The following is a 25,165-nucleotide window of genomic DNA, read 5'->3' as shown; positions in this document are numbered from 1 at the left end:
TTGCGTAAAACACAATAGAAAAACCCTCAGTTACGTAAAACGCTATGAGAAAAAAACCTAAAAAATTACATTTTTCTAAAACGCAATGCACCAAAAACACAAAGAAATGACTTATTTGTAAAACGCAATGGCCAGAAAACACAAAGAAATGTCTTATTTCTAAAACGCAATAGCCTAAAAACTCAAAAGAAAATGTACTTTCTAAAACGCAATGGACTAAAAACACATAAAAAATTGTTTTACCTAAAACGCAATGTGTAACAACTGTCACAAAAATCAATAATTAGGATAATAATTAGACAATAAGAAAACCCTAATTGAGACACCCAAGTAATTCTGCATTAGCCCTAAAATTTTCAGAACAATCGGAATCAGGATCAGGGCCCCTAAAACTCGAGGGGGGCAAACCCTAGTTGGACGTTTATCTAAAATAAACGTTGTATAGATTTAATTGGTCCATTCATTGACTCGGCTAGGCTAGTCCCACGCGTGGCAACCTATAGTCGGTTTGTACCCCTTACGGACCGTAAGGGGTCAGGCTTACGGTCCGTAAGCTAGACCAAAATTTGGCTATAAATAGCCGACCTTGGAACTTAAACAGAGAAGTTGAAACGACGCTCAGAAGTTCTGTGTACGTCGAATTAGAGCTATAATACTACAATTAAACACACACGGGTCATGAAGTGCTGCCGCAATCAGGGTAATAACTCGATAGCTATTACGATTCAACGTCTGATCGATTATAACCATCCAACAATTGTCCGAGTGCTGCTCAAATTGAGCTTGTACTTTGATTATTCGTCGTGATTTCGACTTGAATATTTGAGTGCTGTTCGAATTCGGACTATGCTCTGTTATTCGTTGTGAATCCGATTGAATTATTAAGTATCGCACTTGTTAATCGATGTGAGGGTTTGATCTCGTGAATTGACGTAACTGCTGTATTAGTTACTAACCCGTTTGTGTGTGCATTATTGTTAAATTAGGAATAATCAAGGCTAATCAGTAAGGCTTATACCTTGCCCGTTAAATCTGCAATGTGAGTCATTCTCTTTTTATCAACTGTTTTACAATACTCCAAATTTATTTTCAAAAAGTTATAATTACAGGGACTAAGTCGTGGATGTCTTGATTTATTGGTTAGTGGGGTATTGTGCACGTTACTATTTCTCCCAGTTAGGTTCATTGACCTACTAGGGAGGAACGTCACTATTAGAGTTCATTAACCTAATAGTGGTATGACCATCGTCACCATTGTGACTTGTCACCATTGTGACAGGAAGCCAGATAAAAATAAGATATGAACCATTGTAATCGCTCTTATGCTGTAATTTATAACTATGGGTCATTTCCTAAAAACCTGAATGAACTCACTCAGTATTTCCCCGCTGATAAAACCTTTTTCAATCAGGTTTCAGGTGATTTGTTGTAAGCAAAGGAAAGTGCCAGGAAGCACTACCAGCTTAGAAATGTGGCTCATTGTAAATAAATAAAAGAAACATGTTTTGAAAATAAAGATTTCCCGGAGAAATCACATTATTGTAAATTAGGGGATTTTATCCCTCAGTTATAACACGGGCAGTTTTAAATTAAAATATAAAAGATCCTGTTTTAAAAAGACTTCCGCTGTTGCCTAAATTAAATACCACGGGATTTCTGTCCCGCGGCTCCTGAAACGGGTCAAACCGGGTCGGGGGCCGTGACACAATGCACCAAAAACACAAAGAAATGTCTTATTTGTAAAACGCAATGGCCAGAAAACACTTAAAATGTCTGTTTTCTAAAACGCAATGGACTGAAAACACATAAAAAAGTGTTTTACCTAAAACGTAATGCACTAAAAACACAAAGAAATGTCTTATTTGTAAAACGCAATGGCAAGAAAACACTTAAAAATGACTCATTCTAAAACACATAAAAAAGTGTTTTACCTAGATCGTAAAAATGAAATTAAAGAATTTCTTACATGGATCGAAGTGATTTCTTCAACAATTGACGAATTTTGAATGATTGAAACACTTATCAGCGCTCGAATCGAACGAATCGAGTGATTATCTCCAAAATCACAGGAAAAACGAGATTTTTTATGAAATTAAACTGGGTTTTCTTCAAAAAAGCTGAAGAACACGTTGATCGGGTGTTTGAATCATTGATTGGTGATGAAAATCGCACTATAATGTAGTGATTATTGAGATAGAAAGTGAAGAAATGGTTGAAGATGGTGGGTTTTGAAAATGGTGGGTTTTGAAGTTACTGGGTTTTGAAAAGGAAGAAGAAAGGGTTGGATTGACTAAAATACATTTTTTCTTTATTTTAAATGTTGGCACATGTCCTAATCCTATTGCTTCCTATACTTCCTAGCCAAAATAAACTTCCTATTTGATCTTTTCCCATGTTTACTATTAAACATATTAATTTTCTAGATTAAGGGTATACAGGTAAATTTAACATTTTTAAATTAAGAAACTAACATTAATGCACATGCAACTTCCCCCCGTCTTTTTTAAAAGCCAATAACTTTTTATAAGTAATTTTTAAAAAAAATTACACCATAATAACGAGCGTTTTTGTATCTTTAGTATGAGTACCATATTGCTATACTTATATAGAGAAAAAAATATGTTTCGATCAGATGTTTAGTCCATGATGTTTTGTCTATGTGTCATACAGTGGTGTTTTAATTGTATTGTGATTCAAAGCGTGGTGTTTTAAACACATACTGGAAAACGTGGTGTTTTTTTTATCTACTGGAATGTAGGTTTTAAAACACCATAGTGTTTTAACATATGGAATCTGAAACATCTACTTGCATGCAGATGTAAAACACCATGCATGCAGGTTTAAAACACCAAGTACAATAACCATACTATGAACATTATACTAAGAACACATCCTGGAAATGGATGTAGTGTCTCTATATAATTATTGAATGGTGTTATATATGTGTTGAATGGTGATCTTATAGTGTTATTCATAGTGTTTTTATAGAGATTTTTAAAATGGTGTTATATACTTATTGAATGGTGTTATGTATTTATTGAATGGTGTTATATAATTATTAAATGGTGTTATATACGTGCTGAATGGTGGTTGCAGTGTTATTCGTAGTGTTTTTATAGAGATCTTTTAAAAAAATCATGTTCCTATAAATAAGGTGGCGGTTATGGAAGGTTTTGAATTAATTGAATCAATGATAAAATTACTTTTTTACCCTTTTGAATTAATTTAGATTGAGGACACATGTCATCTCCACAATATTTCTCACACTTCTCACACTTTTAACAATTTATTACAATAACCTTACCATGTGTACATATATTATTTTTGGAATGTAGTTGTGTAAATATCATAACTAGGTTAGAACCTCATGTATTAGACGGATTGAATAAATGTAATTTTATAACTAGGTTCCTCATGTATGATTGAGAAGTCTATGTAGGTACTGTGTTTTAAAATTTAGGTAAAATGTTTAGATTCTTTTTGCGTGATATTATATAATTGTTTTACCAAACGTAGCCATTTAAAACACAATCAAATGTAATTTTGGCATAAATTTAAAACATCATGGGAAGAAAGTTAATTATGATGTTTTAAATTTCATGCATGTAATACTTTTTATTGTGTCTTAAATTGTTACATTTATTGTTTTTTTATATAATACCATCCAAAAAGAATCTTAAATATCATGCACAAAATTTAAAAGACAATATACGTGGAATGAATTCTCGTACCTTTTAGAAAAAAATGTCTTTTTATAGACTAAGTGACTAACTCTACCATATGTATTGATTCTTTTGGTTTACTGAAATTAAACTTCTACCATAATACGATTAATACAAAATCTTGTTTGTTTTTATTTTTTGTTCACTTTTATGAAAGAGTTAAATGCAGTTTTAGTCCCTGTGGTTTGGGTCATTTTGCCAGTTTAGTCCAAATGTTTCATTTTTAACCTGTGGGTCCAAAAAGGTTTCACAGTTGCCATTTTAGTCCACTTGGTTAACTTCATCCATTTTTTCTATTAACGAGAAGGCCAATTTGGTCATTTTGTATGTAATTCTGTTAACTAAAAGGGCAATTCAGCCATATAAAATGTCCGAATTGGCCTTTTCGTTAACAGAAAAAATGAATGAAGTTAACCCAATGGACTAAAATGGCAACTGTGAAACTTTTTTGGACCCACAGGTTAAAAATGAAACCTTTGGACTAAACCGGCAAAATAGCCCAAACCACAGAGACTAAAATCGCATTTAACTCTTTATGAAATTTACACAGGATTAAACGGGTAACATGCATTGATGATTTGATTGGTTTGGAATAGGCCATGTGATAACATAGGTGGCAAGCACATGGTAAGGGGGACCTAACTTTCAATCCAAGTCTTGTACGGTATGCGTTAAGGCTGTCCACACTTTAGGAATATTTACTATTCGATTCAATTAAATTAAATATTATGATTTAAATTCTTATTTATGGCTTAGAGCATTCACATTCAACCCACTAAAATATGTGAGTGAAGTTTTTATAATATAAAGAGTATAAAAAGTAGTTATGAGTGGAGGAGAGAGAAAATGTTACTGTTCATCTGTATATTTGAGGGGACACTGTTCACCCCTATAATTTTTTAATATATTTTGAAAGTGGTTGTAAGTGGGGAGAGAGAAAAGGTAATGATAAAGATATAAAAAAATATTATTTAATTGAAAAGGAGAGAGAAGATGTAGTGTTTTTTAGTGGAATTTAGGATGAAAAAATGATGGAATGGATGTGAATGCTCTTAGTGACAGAAAACTTGGATTCTCTAGTGAAGTCTCAAGTTCGATTTCACTTTTGTCACTCTTGGTGGATTAAGGTAATAAAGGATTTGAGCTAGGCCTTGTGCGAGATTGTCAGTTCAAATACCGAGCCCATATGGATTTTCGTCCCACCGTGTGTTACGCAGAGAGTTCTGCTCTTGTGGTGGCCCAATGACTCTTAAGTGGTAACCGACAGTATGGTTTTCTGGGGGAAGCCCAAGCCAAACTCTGAATTCAGCGTGCGTCCGGTTAAGACAACATAGTTTGGCTGGAGAGAGGCAATGGGGTTCTTCAAATTGAGGAGTACGATAACCAAACACAAAAGAAAGGTGCGGTTCCAAAAAGAAATTAAATATTTGATTTCATCATATAAACAAATTTCCTATATATGTATTCGATTTAATCAAATCTTTTTAACCTGATAAAAATAAACAAATTTCCATAGGATCGCTCAGTTAGACGAGTTGAATCAAGACCGGGCCTCTCTTTGATTTGGCTTTTATGAGTTGGTCAGGTTTGATGGTCAGACCGATTATTATAAATAAAAAAGGAATTTGTCAAATATATATATATATATATATATATATATATATGATATGTTAATATGTTGTTATTATATATGTTAAATAACATCAAATTAGCTACAGTGTAGTTTTATAATTTTATTTTGACCATAATGTTTCCCTTTTTTCCCTTTGGTTTTATCGATTTTCATTTTAACCACGATGTTTTTCCTTTATTTTTATTTTCTTGGCTACAAATTATACGCCAGGTGTTCTTATTATTACATTATAACTTTCATCAAATTACATCACAAAAAGTATCGTAGCGGCTACAATGTTAGGTGTTTTTTTTTCTCTAAATTATCCCATATACATTATAAATAATATGCGTTTATACGCTAATAGTTTAGTTTTCCTTTTATAACTTTCGTTCGTTAGTTTTGTTTTTACATAACCTAAATACGCGACATAATTTACATTTGTTATATTGTGTTTCGATTTTGGTTTTTTACACATGTATATTTTGCGCATATTAAATTAAATTACATAACAAAAGGTATTGTAGCGGCTACAGTATTGGGTTTTTTTTCCTATGCACTATAGATAATATACATCTTAACCCCAGTAGTTTTATTTTCCTTTTATAACTTTCGTTCGTTACTTTTTTTATTTAGAAAAAATAAATGCACGATATATTTTTTACATTTGTTACATTTTATTTCGATTTTGTTTTTTAACACGTTTATATTTTGCATCTTTATACTGGTCATTGCTGTTTGGTCCATACGCGGATTCCACGCCGCAACCCGCGGTGGGAAAATCCTAGTATGATTTGAAATTAAGACATCTTCATATGCATGATAGAGAGTGAACACCGCAACAGGTGGGCTCCTAAGCAGTGTCGAAGCTTGAGATTTCTGACCAGAGGGGCGAAAGTCGTCAGACCTAAAAATTTATATAAAACTGGGGTGTCGAAAACCTATATACCCAAAAATTTCTATACGAAAACCACATACTCTCAACTACTGAGTGAAAAGTTCGAGGGGTCGGCCGCCCCATCTTACCCTACTTAAACTTCGCCAATGCTCGTAAGGGATGCAGGGTGAGAGGTTCAGCTGGAGTCAAGGGCATGGAACAATTGTGAGGATTTTGTGCTTATATATCTTTAAAACTTAATAACATACCCACTCAATCGTATATATTCGTCTCAACTCAATATCACATTTCACATAAAGGTTCACAACATCTCCTTTGTTGTGAAAAAGGCGAAAAAAATATACGCTTACGTAATGCCACAAGGCAACATTTTTTATCTTCATTTCAATATAAATTTAATATGGATAAACTTATATGACTCGGTTATAAAAAAATTACATCAAAAGGTAAATAAAAATAAAAACATTGTAACATGTTTTAATTAATATTAGCATTCATATTTTAAGAGTCATAAAAAATAAAACTATAATATAATTAAAAACCCAGCATTAACAAAGAAAACTTAAATGGTAATTTGAAGCTTTCAATATAGCACCCAAAGTTACAAAAAGTCAAAAGTTATACAACTATAATTGATTTGTTTGGTAGGTCTGAAAGGAGGAATAGAAATTGGTATTTAAATTTTTGATTGCTTAAGTGAATGGAATTTCATTCATAATTCGTAGACTCAGACCTTCTTAACATGTTTGGTTTTGTACATTTTTTCTTGGTGATCCTATCTTGACCTTTTCTTTCTCTCTTTGTTTTTGCTTTTTTTAATATATATATATATATATATATATATATATATATAGGGGAGAGTTCATTGGGGAACTCTAAAAAAGTGGGGAACAAGGGAACAGGGGCATTTTTGTCCAAAATAATATATCTACTACTCCACCACATTCAAACAGAATTCTTTCTTTGAAACCCTAGGTTCTCTGAGTCACCGTCATACGCTGCCACCGTCACCACCATAAACCACCACCACCACTACAATACGCCACCAGCATCCGCGAACGCAAATATTAAACACCACTAGCAACAACCACTGCGATTTAAGAGAAGGTCTAGCACCATATTTTTCAGATCTGTTCAATTTTTCAGATTGCGGCTGAGATATTTTGAATCTACACTAATAATCTTCATATTTTTCATATTTTTCAGATCTGGTTGAGGAAAACTATTACAAAACTATAGCTGTTGCTGATTTTGACTGAGATCTTGTTTCTAGGGTTTCAGATCTTAAATTTCAGGTTAAGATATCATTTATTTTGCGATTATCAATTAATTTTTATTTAATTTAACCTGATTTTAGGAAATTATGATTATATGTATATTTATGTTTCTGTTTTTTTAACTTTTTTAGAAAAAAACATTGTTTTAACATGTTAATAATTTTTAATTAAATTTCATTTATATAGAGATGTTATCTAGGTTAGATTTTATCATATATTTTTGTTGATCTGCAAATGCTAATATTATATACAACACATAGAGGAGTGTATTCTGTTATGTTGCTCAAAACTGATAAGTTAGAAGGTGCACACCAACTGCTCGATGAAATGCTTCAACCAAAATTTCCTTTAGTACTGGTATGGTTAATATTATAATATCATATAAAATAGTCTACATAGAGTAGTGTTTTATATTATAAAATTTCCTCATGCACACCTACAAACATCACTCAACTTACATAACAACCGCAGTAAAAACAAATATATAAACTGTTGAACAAACTAACTCACCTGTTTCGGATTGTAAACAGCATACTCATTGTACTCGAGAGTGCTGTTTTTATGCTCAGATGCAACTAGACTACGACAAGGCACTTTGATGTCATCTTTGCAGACGAAATGCTCCTTTTCATCGGTTTTCTTCCTCCCTAACACCATCACTCCAGCTTTCTTATCTTCTAGTGACTTTGTATCCTGTGAAATTGTGTACTTAATGTTACATAAATCGTGTACTATTGTACGCGTGACGAAATATTCAGGATTCATGTACCTCAGGTGGTGAGGTCAGTTCTGTAATTTCGCCCCCTAGAGAAGCAACTGCTGAAACTAGAAATCCCTCTGGTCTGTCCACTGATGTGTACCCGAGACGAGCGGCTTCTGCAGCCGCATCGGAACACACAATAACCCTACCGAACTGTACAACACATATCCCGACTCGCGAAGACATTTGCATTTCGCAGCCTCCAATGCTCCAGATAGTGGTTTGACATATAGCATGAAAGGCCTTTTTTCTCTTTCTTGAGCCTCTGATTGACTTTGTGAACCATTATGAAACATGCATGAAGATATATTATAATAATTACTTGTATGATTTTGAGGATAAATAGGTGGATTTTGTTATAAAATGTGTTTTCTTAAAGGCTAGACATCAGCCTTTGGATCAAGTTTTCATCAAGGGCCACAAGCATCTGCTTCATACATCGCAGCTATTGGTGTCGCCGGTATTACTACGCTTTCTTGTAGTGTCAGGTGCCCCTCACCTTTGATTATCCGTTTATACATAAATTTCTCCCATCTTCACCACTTTCATCATCAAGTTTCCAAATTTTAATTATTTTCGGTTAGTTTACTTTAGGTTTAACCTTCATTAATGGTGTTGCCTATTGCTACTTCTACTTCAGTTGCATCTTCATCCGCGCGCGCGCACGGTGGATTGTGTTTCTTATATAACTATCATATAATTTATATGCAGCCTATGGTGTAAGCAAACTTAGTTTTTCTTTTGAATGGCAAATAATCTCACGTGTAAACCCACCCTGCCGGGGCTATGTCCAAGGTCGACTCCTCGACCGCCATGAGAACCATGGTGATCTAGGTGATGTATCTCTGATCTCACCCGGATCACTGGTGATCTAGGAAACCATGGTGACACAAGACGTACCTAGCGATTAATAAAAATTAAAAATATTAGTTAATCGATATAACTTGTTATGCTTATATCATATATCGAATTTAAATTTAAAAACTTTCATAGGTTGTTTGTTATTTAATTTTACTGATTTATATTATAAGTCTACATGTATGTAATTAGTAAAAACATTTATTTAACATGTTAAGAAAATATTTTACTGCATTTAAATATATTTAAGATGTTATGAAAATAACTTTTTAATATAACTTGTTGTGCTTATATAAGATATCAAATGTCAAGGTTAAAAATTGCATAAGTTGGTTGTCATTTAGTTTAATTGATTTATATTATAAGATTACATGTATGGAGTTAGAAGAAACATATATTTAACATGTTAAGCAAATATTTTGTATTATTTATAATTATTCGCAATGGTATATTGTCGGGAAAGCTCCTAACCTTCTACGAGGTGATGTATCTCTGATCTCACCCGGATCACTGGTGATCTAGGAAACCATGGTGACACAAGACGTCCTTGCGATTAATAAAAATTAAAAATATTAGTTAATCGATATAACTTGTTATGCTTATATCAGATATTGAATTTAAATTTAAAAACTTTCATAGGTTGTTTGTTATTTAATTTTACTGATTTATATTATAAGTCTACATGTATGTAATTAGTAAAAACATTTATTTAACATGTTAAGAAAATATTTTACTGCATTTAAATATATTTAAGATGTTATGAAAATAACTTTTTAATATAACTTGTTGTGCTTATATAAGATATCAAATGTCAAGGTTAAAAATTGCATAAGTTGGTTGTCATTTAGTTTAATTGATTTATATTATAAGATTACATGTATGGACTTAGAAGAAACATACATTTAACATGTTAAGCAAATATTCTGTATTATTTATAATTATTCGCAATGGTATATTGTCGGGAAAGCTCCTAACCTTCTACGAGGTGATGTATCTCTGATCTCACCCGGATCACTGGTGATCTAGGAAACCATGGTGACACAAGACGTACCTTGCGATTAATAAAAATTAAAAATATTAGTTAATCGATATAACTTGTTATGCTTATATCAGATATCGAATTTAAATTTAAAAACTTTCATAGGTTGTTTGTTATTTAATTTTACTGATTTATATTATAAGTCTACATGTATGTAATTAGTAAAAACATTTATTTAACATGTTAAGAAAATATTTTACTGCATTTAAATATATTTAAGATGTTATGAAAATAACTTTTTAATATAACTTGTTGTGCTTATATAAGATATCAAATGTCAAGGTTAAAAATTGCATAAGTTGGTTGTCATTTAGTTTAATTGATTTATATTATAAGATTACATGTATGGACTTAGAAGAAACATATATTTAACATGTTAAGCAAATATTCTGTATTATTTATAATTATTCGCAATGGTATATTGTCGGGAAAGCTCCTAACCTTCTACGAGGTGATGTATCTCTGATCTCACCCGGATCACTGGTGATCTAGGAAACCATGGTGACAGAAGACGTACCTTGCGATTAACAAAAATTAAAAATATCAGTTAATCAATATAACTTGTTATGCTTATATCAGATATTGAATTTAAATTTAAAAACTTTCATAATATAAAAAAGACATAAAATGAAAACATTAGAGTTAACATGTTAAGAAAATTAAATATAAAAAATTATTTAACATGTTAAAAAAAATATTCCATAATTATTTAACATGTTAAGAAAATTATTTAAAAAGTTACTTAAAATAATACACTTGTATAATAAAAATTAAAAATACTAGTTAATCGATATAACTTGTTATGCTTATATCAGATATCGAATTTAAATTTAAAAACTTTCATAGGTTGTTTGTTATTTAATTTTACTGATTTATATTATAAGTCTACATGTATGTAATTACTAAAAACATTTATTTAACATGTTAAGAAAATATTTTACTGCATTTAAATATATTTAAGATGTTATGAAAATAACTTTTTAATATAACTTGTTGTGCTTATATAAGATATCAAATGTCAAGGTTAAAAATTGCATAAGTTGGTTGTCATTTAGTTTAATTTATTTATATTATAAGATTACATGTATGGACTTAGAAGAAACATATATTTAACATGTTAAGGAAATATTTTGTATTATTTATAATTATTCGCAATGGTATATTGTCGGGAAAGCTCCTAACCTTCTACGAGGTGATGTATCTCTGATCTCACCCGGATCACTGGTGATCTAGGAAACCATGGTGACACAAGACGTACCTTGCGATTAATAAAAATTAAAAATATTAGTTAATCGATATAACTTGTTATGCTTATATCAGATATCGAATTTAAATTTAAAAACTTTCATAGGTTGTTTGTTATTTAATTTTACTGATTTATATTATAAGTCTACATGTATGTAATTACTAAAAACATTTATTTAACATGTTAAGAAAATATTTTACTGCATTTAGATATATTTAAGATGTTATGAAAATAACTTTTTAATATAACTTGTTGTGCTTATATAAGATATCAAATGTCAAGGTTAAAAATTGCATAAGTTGGTTGTCATTTAGTTTAATTGATTTATATTATAAGATTACATGTATGGACTTAGAAGAAACATATATTTAACATGTTAAGCAAATATTCTGTATTATTTATAATTATTCGCAATGGTATATTGTCGGGAAAGCTCCTAACCTTCTATGAGGTGATGTATCTCTGATCTCACCCGGATCACTGGTGATCTAGGAAACCATGGTGACACAAGACGTACCTTGCGATTAATAAAAATTAATAATATTAGTTAATCGATATAACTTGTTATGCTTATATCAGATATCGAATTTAAATTTAAAAACTTTCATAGGTTGTTTGTTATTTAATTTTACTGATTTATATTATAAGTCTACATGTATGTAATTACTAAAAACATTTATTTAACATGTTAAGAAAATATTTTACTGCATTTAGATATATTTAAGATGTTATGAAAATAACTTTTTAATATAACTTGTTGTGCTTATATAAGATATCAAATGTCAAGGTTAAAAATTGCATAAGTTGGTTGTCATTTAGTTTAATTGATTTATATTATAAGATTACATGTATGGACTTAGAAGAAACATATATTTAACATGTTAAGCAAATATTCTGTATTATTTGTAATTATTCGCAATGGTATATTGTCGGGAAAGCTCCTAACCTTCTACGAGGTGATGTATCTCTGATCTCACCCGGATCACTGGTGATCTAGGAAACCATGGTGACACAAGACGTACCTTGCGATTAATAAAAATTAAAAATACTAGTTAATCGATATAATTTGTTATGCTTATATCAGATATCGAATTTAAATTTAAAAACTTTCATAGGTTGTTTGTTATTTAATTTTACTGATTTATATTATAAGTCTACATGTATGTAACTAGTAAAAACATTTATTTAACATGTTAAGAAAATATTTTACTGCATTTAAATATATTTAACATGTTAAGAAAATAACTTTTTAATATAACTTGTTGTGCTTATATCAAATATCAATGTAAAGTTTAAAAATTGGATATGTTGTTTGTCATTTATATTATAAGATTACATGTATGCAGTTAGTAAAATCATTTATTTAACATGTTAAGAAAAAAATTATATTGCGTGAGCTAGGAAACCATGGTGACACAAGACGTACCTTGCAATTAATATAAACTTCAAATATTTATCTGCTTTATACACACATGTTTAGTGTTGAATTATTTATAAATGGATTTAATGGATGTTAAGAATTTGACCTTATAATTTTTGTTTTATAAAGGTTAGATTGAAAATTCAAAATGGATGCAATGAATGATAATCTTATAGTTGGACCAAGTGTAAGTACAAGTGAAGGACCAAGTGAATTTGAAGGTGAGGGTATTAAAATTTTTCTCTGTCTTATAATTATTATTGTTATTAATCTCATTATCTTTAAAATTATATATATGTTTTGATTTTTCTTTTGTTTTTCTTTTCAGCATCTAATTATATCTCAACAAGTGAATCTTACAACAGTTATGCAAGTAGCACTCCTCATGGATCTTTATTTTGGGTACCAAATGTGCCAGAAGAAAATAGACTGTCTATTGGTCAAAAGTTCAAAACCTTAGAGAGTGCAATTCAAGCATATTTAGAATATGCAGAAAAATATGGTTTTGATACCAGATTGTCTACGCAAAAGCACGATAAAGATGGAAATATTAGACTAAAATATATACTTTGCAACAAAGCATTCGCTCCTGAAAATGTTAGTGTTGATACGTTGGATGAAAAAGATAGCGGTAAACAGAAAAGAAACTGATACGGATTCGTACAAGTGTAAGCTAGAAGCCCTAGCTAGATAATCCTTCCCCGTAATCGACAACGAGAGAAGCCGGCGATTAAGGTTCCAATCGGCCGAAAAAAGATGAACAAAATTCTTTAAACTTCAAAATCTGAATTGCATTCCAGCCGATCAAAAGATTAAATAACCAAAGTCCAAAATACTAGGAAACAAGATAAACCCCACGTTCAAATTTTAAACAAACAAAATAAAAAAAATAAACAGAATAAATAAAATGCATCATCGGCTGGAACCAAGTCTTGGGCCGGCCCGATATCCTTTAGCCACTTTCTTCCTCTCCAACACTATCTCGGGCCTCCTCGCTATCGGGCTTTATGTTGTGGGACGGATCCGTATCATCCTCCCCCTCTAAAAAACGACTCGCCTGCGAGTCGTCAACATCGTCTCCCTCAAAAGGCGTCAGATCGGCTACATTAAAGGTTGCGGAGACGTTGTAATGACCCGGAAGCTCAATCTTGTACGCGTTGTCATTGATTCGTTTTAGCACTCGAAAAGGACCATCTGCTCTCGGTTTTAACTTGCCATGCCTGCCGGGAGGAAACCTGTCTTTCCGCAGAAATATCCATACCAAGTCGCCCTCTTGAAAAACTTTTTTCTTTCGGTGCTTGTTCGCTTTTTGTTGATATTGTAAATTATGAGCCACAATTTGATCGCGCACCTGTTCGTGTATTGCTTTGATTTGTTTTGCTTGGTCTTCCCCCTCGGCACTGAAGTGTTCCACATCAAGTTGGGGTACAAGATCCAAAGGTGTAAAAGGTTGTCTCCCATAGACGATGAAAAACGGACTTCGACCCGTCGAACTGTTATTTGACCGATTGTAAGCAAACTCTGCTTGAGGGAGGACTAAGTCCCACTGTTTCGGGTGATCACCGACCAAACTCCTTAAAAGATTTCCCAAACTTCTATTTGTGACTTCAGTTTGGCCATCCGTCTGCGGGTGATGTGAACTGCTAAATTGCAACTTTGCCCCGAGACGTTTCCACAAAGTTCTCCAAAAATGGCTTACAAATTTGACGTCTCTATCTGAAGTGATTGATTTAGGCACGCCATGCAAACGAACAACTTCCGCAAAATACAAACGTGCCACCTGTGAGGCGTCATAAGTCTTAACAGACGGTATAAAATGAGCCATTTTCGAAAAACGGTCAACCACCACCATAATGGAGTCCTTTTTTCGTTGGGTAAGCGGTAAACCCAAAACGAAATCAAGACTAATATCTTCCCACGGGCGCTCTGGAACCGGTAACGGAGTGTATAGCCCCTGGTTGTTATGTCTCGCTTTTGCGAGATGACAAATCCGGCATCGTTTGACTATTGTTGCGACATCCTTCGATAGCTTTGGCCAAAAAAATCTTTCTTTTACAAGCGCAACAGTTTTATCTCTTAAAAAATTGGCCGGCTAGAGCACCCCGGTGATATTCCAAAATAATCGATTCCCGAAAAGACGAGTTCGGGACACATAACCGCGCCCCTTTGTACAAAAAATCACCCCTGCGCAAAAATTTGTTTTGTGGGCCGGAGGCTGTGGACTTCCACAAGGCTGCGAAGTCGGGGTCCGATGGGTATAAGCCCGGGAACGAATCAAACTCGTGTACATTTACCGCGACCGTTACGAGTAAAGCGGGGCGTCGGCTAAGGGCGTCCGCTACCGAATTGGCAGTGCCTGCTTTGTGGCGAATTACGAAGTTGAAATCCTGAAGCGTTTCAACCCATTTGGCGTGTCTTGGATTTAACTTCGCTTGTCCCTGAATGAACTTAAGAGCCTGATGATCAGAAAATAAGACAAACTCGTTAGGCAATAAGTAATGACGCCAATATTCCAAGCTCCTCACGATGGCGTAGAATTCCTTGTCATAGGTGCTATAACGCCGACGGGTGTCACTAAACTTTTCGCTAAAAAAAGCGATTGGTCGGTTGTTTTGTGACAAAACTCCCCCAATACCAAGGCCCGAAGCATCACATTCCACTTGAAAAACCTTGTCAAAATCTGGGATTGCAAGAACCGGCGCTTGAGTAACAGCTGATTTAAGAGTTTCAAAAGCGGATTGTGCCGCCGGTGTCCATATAAACTTTGAGCTCTTCAAACACTCAGTGATGGGAGCGACAATGGAGCTAAAATCCCGTATGAACCGTCGATAAAATGAAGCGAGCCCGTGAAAACTCCTAATGTCATGTAGTGACTTAGGAGCGGGCCACGTGGTGATTGCTTTAACCTTAGAATCGTCCATCCGTAAGCCATCCCCCGAAATAAAGAAACCCAAAAAAATCACCTCCGGTTGTAAGAACTGGCACTTCTCTTTGTTCGCGAAAAGTTTTTGTACCCGCAAAACATCAAAAATGGACCGTAGGTGTTGTAAATGTTGAGGAATATCTGCACTATAAACGAGAATGTCATCAAAATAAACCACTACACACGTACCGATAAAAGGTTTGAAGATGTGGTTCATAAGGCGCATGAACGTGCTAGGGGCATTAGACAATCCAAAAGGCATCACCATCCATTCGTAAAGGCCGTCACGTGTTTTGAAAGCCGTTTTCCATTCATCGCCTTCACGCATCCGTATCTGATGGTACCCGCTACGTAAGTCGATCTTTGTAAAAACTCGTGCCCCGTGCAAATGGTCAAGTAAGTCATCAAATCTCGGAATTGGGAACCGATATTTGATTGTGATTTTATTAACTGCCCGACTGTCAATGCACATACGAAACGTTCCATTTGGCTTAGGGACTAGTAAGGCCGGTACCGCACATGGGCTCATACTCTCGCGAATCAGCCCTTTCTCTAACAACTCTTGTACTTGACGGTTTAGCTCGTTAAATTCAGTTGGGTTCATACGGTATGCGGGTTTATTAGGGATGCTCGCACCTGGAACGAAGTCGATACAATGTTGGATGTCCCGAATGAGTGGAAGACCCGGTGGAATCTCGGTTGGAAAAACATCCATGTATTCGGCGAGTAACGGGTGGACCTGTGGCGGGATTGTTGTCTCGGTCGGGTTTGGCTCGGTCAAAAAAAGTCCGAGAACAAGCTGGGGGGCCTCGGCCTTTAGCAACGTGGTGAAAACGGACTTCGAAACTAGGGAGGAGGGGCCGGGTTCCTTGCGCGGGTCACAAGGTGCTAACGTGATATGAACTCCATCCTTTTTGAAAGAATAGGTATTACGAAATCCGTCGTGTTTAACCCGACGATCATATTGCCATGGCCTGCCGAGTAAAACGTGGCACGCATCCATTGGCAAAACTTCACACCAAACCTCGTCGGCGTATTTGTCACCGATCGAAAACTGGACGAGACAACGGTGAGTGACCTTTAAAATAGTACCTTTTTTTAGCCATGTGAGTTGGTAGGGCTCGGGATGGTCGTGGACTTGTAAACCCAATTTATCCACCATAGTTGTCGAGACAATGTTTTCGCAACTCCCGCCATCGATAATAATCGTACAAACTTTGCCCTTGGCAGTACACTTAGTTCGGAAAATGGTGTTCCGAAGCCATGAGGTGTCATCGGAGGAATCGGGTAGGGTGGTGGTGAGAACACGTTGGATGACCAAGGCCTCTCCGGTGTCGGGTAACACAAGGTTAGACGGGTCAGCCGAATCATCCTCGGGTTCTGAGTCGTAAACTGGTTTCGGGTCGTCGACAAGGGTAACCACCTGCCTGTTCGGGCATTCGCGTTTCAAGTGTCCAAGTCCATGACATTTGTAACATCGCTGAGGTTGGGTGGATTGGGCGGGCTGGGCCGCGGGTGTAACAGTGGGCTCTGTTTTGGTTGGAGGTTGTTGGGTTGGATAGGTGCGAGTGGGTGGGAAACGGTTAGTGGGCTTAGTTTTATTGGTGAGTTGCTTTTCTACCCGATGGGCCAACAAACAAACATCCGAAAAAGTCCAATATTGTTGGAGGCATACGATGTCGGTAATATCGGATCTAAGGGCTCCCAAAAATCTCGCGATTACCTGTTCTTCCTCTTCTTCTATCCCACATCGTAAACGAGCTTGGTCAAACGTGGCAATAAATTCCTCCACCGTTAAAGAACCCTGTTTTAGAGTATGGTAATCTAAAAAGGATTCTTGTTTGTGGTTAACGGGTAGGAATTTAGCTCGTAAAAGGCGTCGCATTTTTTCCCAAGTGTCAACCTTTCGTTTTCCCTCCCGCTGACGTTGTTTCTGTAAGTTTTCCCACCACAAGGAGGCATATTTTCTAAAACGTATAGCAACAATTTTTACCTTTAGGGTTTCTGGAATGTCGCGTAGATCAAAAACACGGTCGACTGTTTGAAGCCAATCAATGAAATCGTCCGCGTGTAATCTTCCTTCGAATTCTGGGATCTCGGTCCGCAAACCAATAGCACACAACGGGTCAGTAGGGTTACGGATCGGTGAGTGCTGGTGACGCGGTGGACGGGCAAAAACGTTGTGAAAGTCATCGTGGTGAGTGAGATCGTCGCGGTCATACTCGTCCCAAACAACCGAGTTGGTGACCGTGCGTTCGTCATCTCTGCGTGAATGTTGTTGTTGAAGATAATCATTCTCGAACTCGAGATCACAAATCCGATCTTGCAAACGTTGGAGCTCGATGTCTCGCGGATCACGTTGATCATGACCACTGCCTCCGGCGGCGAATCTGTAGCCCTGCCTACGATCTCTCCGTGCATTTGACATCCTGGCAACCTGAAGCTGCTGATACCACTTGATACGGATTCGTACAAGTGTAAGCTAGAAGCCCTAGCTAGATAATCCTTCCCCGTAATCGACAACGAGAGAAGCCGGCGATTAAGGTTCCAATCGGCCGAAAAAAGATGAACAAAATTCTTTAAACTTCAAAATCTGAATTGCATTCCAGCCGATCAAAAGATTAAATAACCAAAGTCCAAAATACTAGGAAACAAGATAAACCCCACGTTCAAATTTTAAACAAACAAAATAAAAAAAAAATAAACAGAATAAATAAAATGCATCATCGGCTGGAACCAAGTCTTGGGCCGGCCCGATATCCTTTAGCTACTTTCTTCCTCTCCAACACTATCTCGGGCCTCCTCGCTATCGGGCTTTATGTTGTGGGACGGATCCGTATCAGAAACTCCAATGTTCAAAAGACAGATTGTAAAGCTAGAGTGAAATTTAGATTAACTGATGAAAAAGATTGTTATTTCCTGTATGAATTTGAAGATAGACATAATCATGAGTTAGTTTCTTCAGAATACAAGCATTTGTTAAGAGAAAGAAGGAAATTGGATGACATGGAAGAAAAGTTCATTCATAGGGTTGCTTCAAATAATATAGGAGCAACACGTGCTCATAACGTATTAAGCAGTATTAGAGGTTCTAGATATCTTGTGCATGGAACAATAACAGATTTTAAAAATTGCAGAAGGGATCTTAATGTTTTTATTGGTGAGAATGATGCTCAAATGTTAAAGGATAAAATGGAAGGAAGAAGAGATCATTTGCATAATTTCTCATTTGAATATAAGTTAGAAAACAGTGAATTGTCTGCTTTCTTTTGGGCTGATGAAACTGCAAAATGCAATTATGAAGCGTTTGGTGATATTATATCTTTTGATGCAACTTATAGGACAAACAGGTTTGTTATATTTTTTTATATTAAATATTTATTGAATTTTAATTTAATTTAATTTTTAATATTATTATTTAATTGTTTCAGGTACTGTATGGTTTTTGTACCGTTTACTGGTGTGGATAATCATAGGAAATGTGTTACGATTGGAGCTGGGATGATTGCAAAAGAAAATATTGAATCATTTACATTTTTGCTAGAAAGTTTTCTGAAAGCATTCAAAAAACAACCAAACATAATTGTTACGGATCAAGATCCGGCAATGAAGGTTGCTGCGTCAAAAGTATTCACTGAATCAAAACATAGACTTTGCACGTGGCACATTACAAACAAACTTCCAACAAAGGTAAAACTTTAGTTTCTTTTTTATATTTATTAATATCATGTTTAATTGAAATTTTTTTACATGTTAAAATAAATATTTTCAGGTTTGTGGAGATGTAGAAAACAATGCTGAGTTTAAAAGTAAGTTTCATAAACTTGTTTGGAGTATTTATACTGGACCTGAACAATTTGAGAAGAGATGGAGAGAGTTGATGGAAGAATACAATCTTTTGGGAAACAAATGGCTGTCAGATATGTATGAAATTCGACATCGATGGATTCCATCTTATTTTAAAGATGTTGAATTTTGTGGATTAATGAGAACAACTTCAAGATCAGAAAGTGAGAATTCATTTTTCAACAGTTTTACTCACTATGGAGATACGTTGATACAATTTATGTTTTCATTTGATGCTGCTATGGACAAACAAAGATATATACAAGAAACGCTAGATCATCAAACAAAAAACACAACTCCAAAGTATAAAACTCCATTGAATATTGAAAAGCATGCTGCAAAATTATATACTAGAACAATATTTAGATTGATTCAAGTTGAAATCGAAGAATCTGTTTGGAGATGTTCTCATAATGTTGTGAATACTGAAGGAGTAATTGAAACTACAATCGTAAAAGAAAAGAGAAAAAGTCAACCTGTTGAAGATGACTTAGTGCCTTTGCAGATGTATAACACTGAACCAATACATGAATTCAAGGTATGTTTCAATATTTGTAAGTTATTATTTGTTTTATAAAGTACATTTTAGTTATTTATGTATAGCTTTTTCATATTGTTTTTTGTATCGATTTGAGGTTGACAAAATACAAAATTTTTGTTTTAAGTTTTATTTTAGTTTCATAAATATATAACATGTTAAATACTATTTGTTTTATAAAGTCCATATGTGTGAGGTTCATTGAGAGACACTAAAAAAAGTGAGGAATAGGGGAACACTCTTAAAAATTTAACTTAACATGTTAAAATAATTTCTTTTAAAAATCTTTTTCAGCGCTTCTCCTTATATATACTTGCAGAAATATTTTTAATAAAAAAAATCAAAAACTAAAAATATTAAAAAAACAATTAAAAAAGGCTAAAAAATGTTTTTTTAGAAAAAATAATTTTTTTTGTTAGACTAGTTTCTCCTCTTTTTTATAAAGAAAAACGCTGAAAATTTTAATTTTTTTTAACATGTTAAGTTAATTCTATAAGATATAACTGTCTTTTAAACATTTTTTTTTAATATTTTCAGTTTTTGATTTTTTTTTATCAAAAATGTTTCTACATGTATTTATAAGAAAAAGCGCTGAAAAAAAGTTAGAAAAACATTTTTTTTAACATGTTAAGTATAATTTTTAAGAGTGTTCCCCCGTTCCCCACTTTTTTAGTGTTCCCCAATGAACTCTCCCCAAGTCCATATTAGTTATTTGTTTAAAGCTTTTTCATATTGTTTTTTTGTTTCGTTTTGAAGTTAGCAAAAAACAAAAAAAAAAAACATGTTAAAGAAAGACTTTTAACATGTTAAATTAAAACTTTAATTTCAGGTTACCCGTAATACAGAAGATGGAAATATTGAATGTTCATGTCAAATGTTTTTGAGACTTGGAATACTATGCAAACATATATTCCATGTTTTAAATAAGTGTGATATTGAAGAAATTCCTGAAAAGTATATATGCAAGCGTTGGATGAAGGACTTGATTCCTGCAGATATAAGACAAAAAAAGGTTCTATACAGTGAAACAGATAATGAAGCTGAAGAAATGGCTAACAAAGCAATATCTTCTGTTGATTATTGTTTAAGGGCTCTGATGAATAACAAAGCTGAACTTAAAGAGTTTGTGGAAAAAATAGAGAATATGAGAGCAGAAATAGAAGATAAAGGCTTAAATCAAGAAAAATTACCGAAGGAAGCTAGGTATGAGTCAATGCTTGGAGTACGTGTTAGAGAACAAAATGAAATTCAAAATCCAACTGGAATTAGAAACAAAGGTTCTGGTACAGGCAAAAGATTAAAGGGTCCAGGCGAGAAGGCTATTGAAAAGAAAAAGAGGACTATACGAAAGTGCAATTTATGTGGAATTTACACAGATACACATGATAGTAGAAATTGTAGAAAGTATCATGAGGAATTAGAAAGACAGGCTGAAGAAAACAAAAACAAAGAAAAAGTAAATTAGGAATGTGAAGAGAGCAAGAAAAGAAATGGTCGTTTATTTTGAAAATCATCGATCTTTAATCTTTAATGATGGTTTAATGTAGTGACTTGGAGATTATTATAGTTTAAATATTATGACTTTTTTTAAGATCTTTTATTTGTTTTTATATGTTTAAATGTTTCTACATGTATTTTATAAGGAAACAGACTGAAAAAGTATTTAGCAATGTGTGATTTAGAAGAAAGTTGACAAGTTAGAATATAAGAGTTCTTTTAGAAAAACATTTATTTAAGATTACATGTATGGTGCTTATATAAGATATCAAATGTCAAGGTTAAAAATTGCATAAGTTGGTAGTCATTTAGTTTAATTTATTTATATTATAAGATTACATGTATGGAGTTAGAAAAAAACATTTATTTAACATGTTAAGGAAATAATCTGTATTATTTATAATTATTCACAATGGTATATTGTCGGGAAAGCTCCTAACCTTCTACGAGGTGATGTATCTCTGATCTCACCCGGATCACTGGTGATCTAGGAAACCATGGTGACACAAGACGTACCTTGCGATTAATAAAAATTAAAAATACTAGTTAATCAATATAACTTGTTATGCTTATATCAGATATTGAATTTAAATTTAAAAACTTTCATAGGTTGTTTGTTATTTAATTTGACTGATTTATATTATAAGTCTACATGTATGTAATTAGTAAAAAACATTTATTTAACATGTTAAGAAAATATTTTACTGCATTTATATATATTTAACATGTTAAGAAAATAACTTGTTATGCTTATATAAGATATCAAATGTCAAGGTTAAAAATTGCATAAGTTTTGTTGTCATTTAGTTTAAGTAATTTATATTATAAGATTACATGTATGGAGTTAGAAGAAACATTTATTTAACATGTTAAGAAAATATTTTACTGCAATTAAATATATTTAACATGTTAAGAAAATAACTTTTTAATATAACTTGGTGTGCTTATATAAGATATCAAATGTCAAGGTTAAAAATTGCGTAAGCTGTTTGTCATTTAATTTAAGTGATTTATAATATAAGATTACATGTATACTGTTAGTAAAAACATTTATTTAACATGTTAATAAAATGTTTATCTGCTTTTTAATACAGTTAGAATATTAACAATATAACTTTTTAATATAACTTGTTGTGCTTATATGAGATATCAATGTAAAGTTTAAAAATTGGATATGTTGTTTGTCATTTATTTTATGTGATTTATATTATAAGATTACATGTATGCAGTTAGTAAAGATTACTTGTTTGCGGTTAGTAAAAACAAATAATTTAACATGTTAAGAAAATATAATATCAAAACTCATGTTTTTTAATATGTTAAGTTTAATTTTTAAGAGTGTTGTTCGGTTCCCCAGTTTTTTAGTGTTTCCCAATGAACCATACGCATATAAGATTACTTGTTTGCAGTTAGTAAAAACAATAATTTATCATGTTAAGAAAATATAACTTTAAAACACATGTTTTTTTTAACATGTTAAGTTTAATTTTTTAGAGTGTTTCTCGGTTCGCCACTTTTTTAGTGTTTTGTTTTATAAGAATACTTTTTTGTAGTTACTAAAACGAATTATTTAACATGTTAAGAAAATATAACATCAAAACTGACACACACCATCTTCTCCTCGATAACATCTTTCTGCACTTCTTCTACTTCTTCCTCATCCTCCTCAAACACAGTACTCAAATACGATTTACCCGTTGAACCGGGGACGAAAACATCCTCATCATTCTCTATATACGGATACCCGAGAATCGCCTGTATGCTGTTATTAGCAGCTTTTTGGTACTCTCATTTACTACCAATCTCCATATCGAGTGACTTGTCCAGATCCATCGACTTCTCCATCCCCGGATCCTCGTCAGCATACATGTCGATCAGTTTCTTAGCGAAACCGTTTCCTTCCAAAGAAAACGACGATGAAAGATTTCTGCTTTCATTTTCGTTTCGTTTTCCCTCTCGGGAATGAGTCAGTTCAAATTCGATCTCTTCTAAACGTCGCCTGAGCGTTTCGAGTTCTTCCTGCTGTTGAATGATTTTCCGTTCCATCTTCTTCCGCTCCATCTCAATGACGCGGTGAGCCATTTTCTGACACTCTTCTATCTTTTCACTAATTCCCGCTTCAAACATGTCGTTAACCTTGACGTTAATCTCCTCCTCGCTCTTTTTCCCTTCTGCCTCTGCAAGTTTCGCCTTCAGACTTGTGATTTCTTCTTCTTTTTTCTGAAGCTGTTTATGCGCTTCATTCTTCTCCTTCTCACGTATCTTATTCTCCATTTGCAGCTTGCTAATGAACTGATCCATAGCCGCGATTCTCGAACCCAACATCACATCTGACGAAGACGAATCGTCTCCCTTGATTCGCGTATGAGGCCCACGCACAATGCATTTGGCTTTTGCACCGTATTCCAATGTCGATATTGTCTTATGCATTTCCTTTGGATCCGGGCTTGCACATAATATCATAAGAATCTTTGACTTGTCGTCTTCGAACGAATCCTGTTGAAAAATATCATTTATTCACCCAATCTAGCATAAATCATACATAATATAGAGAGATGGATGATCCAATGATCTAATCTACCTGCAAAAACATGGTTAACTTGCTATCTCTGAACGGCACGTGAGAATCACCGTTGGCAATCGACTCCACCACTCTCTTCAATGCCGTATTGCCCTGATTAATCTTTGCTGTCTGCAAATTCAAAATAATTAATACAACACGGGTCTTTCATAGAAGATTGAAGTTATGAAAATTTTGTAGCTAACTACCTGCATTTTGGCTTCGAATCCAATTTGACTAGCCTGTTCGATATTTTCAGACCCAGCCATATCGACAAGCATTAGCCGTCCTCCGAAAGTTGGGACGTCAAGAATTATCTGCACACAAATTTCATTCAAGTCATTTTTCATAATTAAAACTTGAAAAGCAAGCAACAAGATATTCAAACAAACAAACAAACCATGCAGTGACTCCTGGAGCTTCTTTCCAAAGACATCAAATCAAGTTTGAAGTCAGAAAACGATAGTTGACCTCAAAAGTCAAACGCACCTCAACCTCGCACAAACTGCAGAAAAATATGCCATCTTCACTTGTTTGGTGTTGAGAAGACTCCTCTTCTGAACTCAAACAATGACACGTGAGAGCACGAGGAATCAGACACAAAAACTACCATTAAACAAGACGGTGACAACGTGGCATTTACAGTTTTAGACCTCTCATCATTCGCGTCTTTAGTTAGAGATTCTCCACCATGGTTTGACCCTTCTTTTCTAGCATCTGTTTGGCTGTTGGGGGTTATACAATACTTTCTGGACTTGAAAACCCCTGCATCTGCTGGATCAGCACCAGCACACCAAAATATACAAGCCAAATGCACATGTAATCTGGTAAGAAAATAAACAAGTGACTCAAGCTTTATATATAGTATTACGATCTATTACACTCACTATTGAACACGTATAAAACACGTGACATGACAAATGTAGAACAAGCATTAAAACATGTGACATGAATGCAGTCTGTGATCAC

The 25,165-nt window shown here is 33.8% G+C and overlaps 2 protein-coding genes and 1 pseudogene across 2 annotated transcripts; 1 reads left to right on the top strand and 2 right to left on the bottom strand.

The window, feature by feature from the left end:
* Nucleotides 1-14,901: 14,901 nt before the first annotated feature.
* On the bottom strand, nt 14,902-18,183 carry LOC110925475. The gene has a single exon (XM_022169429.1). It carries the CDS (start codon nt 18,181-18,183, stop codon nt 14,902-14,904), a length of 3,282 nt encoding a protein of 1,093 aa, XP_022025121.1.
* Nucleotides 18,184-18,473: 290 nt separating this feature from the next.
* LOC110925476 (protein FAR1-RELATED SEQUENCE 5-like) lies at nt 18,474-21,604 on the top strand. Its single transcript, XM_022169430.1, has 4 exons — nt 18,474-19,105; nt 19,187-19,445; nt 19,528-20,139; nt 20,969-21,604. The coding sequence occupies exons 1-4, from the start codon at nt 18,474-18,476 to the stop codon at nt 21,602-21,604; spliced, it is 2,139 nt and encodes a 712-aa protein (XP_022025122.1).
* A 1,610-nt stretch (nt 21,605-23,214) lies between these two features.
* Nucleotides 23,215-24,561, bottom strand: LOC110925477 (annotated as a pseudogene).
* Between the last annotated feature and the right edge of the window lie 604 nt (nt 24,562-25,165).

Source organism: Helianthus annuus, chromosome 17 (genome assembly GCF_002127325.2).
Source record: "Helianthus annuus cultivar XRQ/B chromosome 17, HanXRQr2.0-SUNRISE, whole genome shotgun sequence".
Lineage (NCBI taxonomy): Eukaryota > Viridiplantae > Streptophyta > Magnoliopsida > Asterales > Asteraceae > Helianthus > Helianthus annuus.
Note: the sequence above shows the minus strand (reverse complement) of the source record. Positions and strands in the feature narration are given on the sequence as shown.